The following is a 3,112-nucleotide window of genomic DNA, read 5'->3' on the forward strand; positions in this document are numbered from 1 at the left end:
CCTCTTCTTCCTCCTCCTTCTCCTCCTCCTCCTTCTTCTTCTTTTGAGATAGTCTTGTCAGTTTTGCTTAAGTGGGCCTTGAACCCATAATCCTCCTGCCTCAGTTTTCTGAGTGCTGAGAGGATAGGTATGTGCCACCACTCTGATACAATTGTAAAGCCTGAGCTGACTTTGGGACTACCACTGTTTATACTGAGTGGGATACTGTGTATTGGTAACATATATTTTGTGTATGCAGGCTGTTCTCCATGGGCCCTTTAACCCTTATGAGCTGAAGTGTCACAGTCTGACCAGAATATCCAAGTTCAGGTATGACTAAATTAATTTTCCTATGAAATATTTTCTGCTTCTTTATCTGTAAACCTCATGAGAGACTTACCTGACTTTGTATATAAGCTGTAAGACTGTTTTAGCATGTCCCTGATGCCCCTCCTCCCTGTGAAAACAGTAGACAGTTTTGCATTTCTTCTATTCTGGTTACAGTTGTCACTCAGCAGGCAATGAGTTCCCTCTGTGCCTGGACTGCTGAGGGACCTGTGTTCTGGGAGAGTTATGATCTGGGAAACAGATGCAGTTGTCATTTTCACTAATACCATATGTTGAATGGTGACAGAGAATTAGTGACAGTTGTCTTGACAGGGTCCAGGGATGCACGGTAGCATCGGGGTCCTGGCTATACTTAGAGTGCCACAGGGTATTTGCTGTGGTATAGCGTGGGGACTGACAGGTTCCAGTGACACTATGCAGGACTAGATTGGAGAACTTGTGTTTGTGACAGCTTTGAGTAAGCTCAGTACAACTGCAGACTTGGGTGGAGGAGAAGGGGCTGTAGTTCCATAGTCTCATTTCAAGAGGATCCGAACGTAGTTGAAGAGCTTTAACCTCGTGCATTTTGTAAGGACCACTCTGGGCAAACACTAGCTTCTCTGAATTCTTCCTGGGACTAGGAATAGGTGTCCTGATAGCATGCAGATTCCCAGGCCTCGTGAAGACCTTCTGAGTGGTCTTCAGGAGGCTTACGTATACACGGCCGTAGGCTGAATTCTCAGTAAGAGCAGGCCTGGGAGCCTGGTCCCAGTGTAACCTGAAGCCAGAGAAGAGGGCCACACACCAGCAGCTTCATGAGCGTTTTTAGAAATGGGACAAAGTTAGAGGTGGTGGTGGCAGAGAGGAAGCTTGCAGGTGACTTTGTAGAGACATAGCCGTCTCTGTTCAGAAGCAGTGGGGTGGTGAGGCAGGCTGGATGGGCCACACCAGAGACCACTCTGCTGGAAGGCAGGCGGAGGCTTCAAGGGCTACCGAGCCTGACAGAGCAACACTAGAATGGCAGGTTTGAGAGCTGATGTCCATGGTGCCCAAGGGTAGGGGCAGGAAGGGCATGAACTGACTCAAAGAGGAGCCCAGGGCCTGTGTGCATCCTGGGTTTGCCTGTGCCATCATCTTTCTGAGGTTCACTATGGGCTGGCATGCTCCGTCACCAGGCCAGTGAGGCCACAGCCTGTGCCCTGTGCCTGCTGCTTCTTCCCAGGTGTGTATGGATTGAGAAGGAGAGCATCAACTCAGTCGTCATCAGTGACAGCCCTGCCGACCTGCACCAGAGGATGCTGGTTGCAGCTTCACTCTCAGTGAACGAGACTGGTAAATGAGATGGCTTCTGTTGTCTGTTGTCTCTCCTTTTCCTTGACTTGAAATTATGGTGGATTCCTGCATGCGTATTCACTCATTCAGCTGTTGTCTCACTCTGTGTGTGGTGTCTCCCCCGCCCCGTGTGTGTGTGTGTGTGTGTGTGTGTGTGATGGAGTTAAGGTGTGCACGCGCGCACACACACACACACAGGAGCCCATGGAAGTCAGAAGAGGAATCAGATCACCTAGAACTGCAGTTAAAGATGAGTGTGAGCCATCATGTAGGTGCTGGGAACTGAACCTGGCTCCTGTGCCCAGAGCAGGAAGCACTCTGCACAACAGCCAGCTCTCTGGCTCTCATCAAGCTGTTTCCTGAGAGCAGTGGCTAATGCAAACTTAAGAAACAAAGTATTAGTACCTTTTGTTTTATACAAAGGTATGGGAATTAAATGATGATTGTTTCTTCATGCCTGTCTGCAAAGTTCTTGGCTCTAGGGAACCCCGTTAAGATCTAACAGGAGACTGAAGAACAGGGGCTCAGTGGGTTATCTCCTCAGGGGTAAATGCCCACGCGTGGTCACGAGTCCGTCTGCAGGATGTGCAGGAGCCAAGGGCAGGACCCCGGTGGTCAGATCTGAACCACAGATGAGCCAGCCGGATTGGGAGCAGGGACCCTAACCTGCGTGTTGTGCTGGTTCTCTACCGTGTGGCAGGGTCGACCATGCTCCTGAGAGAGACCTCCCTGATGCCTCACATCCCAGGCCTCCCGGCCCTCCTCAGCATGCTATTCGCACCAGTGGTGGAGTTAAGGTAGGTGTGGCCGTCTGTTTTGTCTGTATGCAGGCTCTTGCAGAGGGACTCTCAGTGGGGAAGAGAGTGGAAAGCTCCCCTGGAGGAGTCGGGCGTAGCTCTTCCTGCACTGGCTCACGGTGAGCTTTGTGTGATTCTGCATTGCATATTGCTCACGGCCCTGACTTAGGAGACTTGAACTTCTTAAGTTTTAGTTTTGTGGTGATGTCAAAGTAAGACTTGTTCAGTTTCTCAGTTAGTAATTCCGACACGTCACCATGTGCTGCGGTACTATGATGGCCCTGAGTGTCATGGCCGACACGCCGCTGTGTGCTGTGGTATTCAGAAGCCCACTATAATTGATGCCTTTTCCACTGTGGGTCTTTTCAGCTGGGATGCTGTTATGGTTTAAGTCTGGAGTGTGTACCACAGCTCGGCTGGCACTGATCTGGGAGACTCTGGAGCCTTTGGGACATGAGGCCTAGATGGTGGGGATAAGATCACTGGAGCCAGGCCTGTGAAGACCTGTAATACCAGCTCCTGGGCTGGCCTGCTTCCTCTGCTTCCTGCCCATGGCAGGGTGACCATCCAGGTGCCACTCTCCCTGTCTTTACCCGCAGAGGACCTGGGCTCCCCTGAAACTGAACCTGGATAACCTCCCTCCCTCAGAAATAACCTCCCTCCCTCAGAAATAACCT

The 3,112-nt window shown here is 50.9% G+C and overlaps 1 protein-coding gene across 1 annotated transcript in view; it reads left to right on the top strand.

The window, feature by feature from the left end:
* The window catches only part of Tdrd9 (tudor domain containing 9), a 100,862-nt gene that overhangs the window by 75,781 nt on the left and 21,969 nt on the right, over positions 1-3,112 (top strand). The window contains exons 30-32 of the mRNA XM_028764561.1: positions 239-309; positions 1,529-1,638; positions 2,339-2,435. Coding sequence (XP_028620394.1) covers positions 239-309; positions 1,529-1,638; positions 2,339-2,435 — 278 coding nt within the window. The remainder of the gene's footprint in view (positions 1-238; positions 310-1,528; positions 1,639-2,338; positions 2,436-3,112) is intronic.

The sequence above is a fragment of the Grammomys surdaster genome, unplaced genomic scaffold (genome assembly GCF_004785775.1).
Source record: "Grammomys surdaster isolate TR1022 unplaced genomic scaffold, NIH_TR_1.0 144, whole genome shotgun sequence".
Lineage (NCBI taxonomy): Eukaryota > Metazoa > Chordata > Mammalia > Rodentia > Muridae > Grammomys > Grammomys surdaster.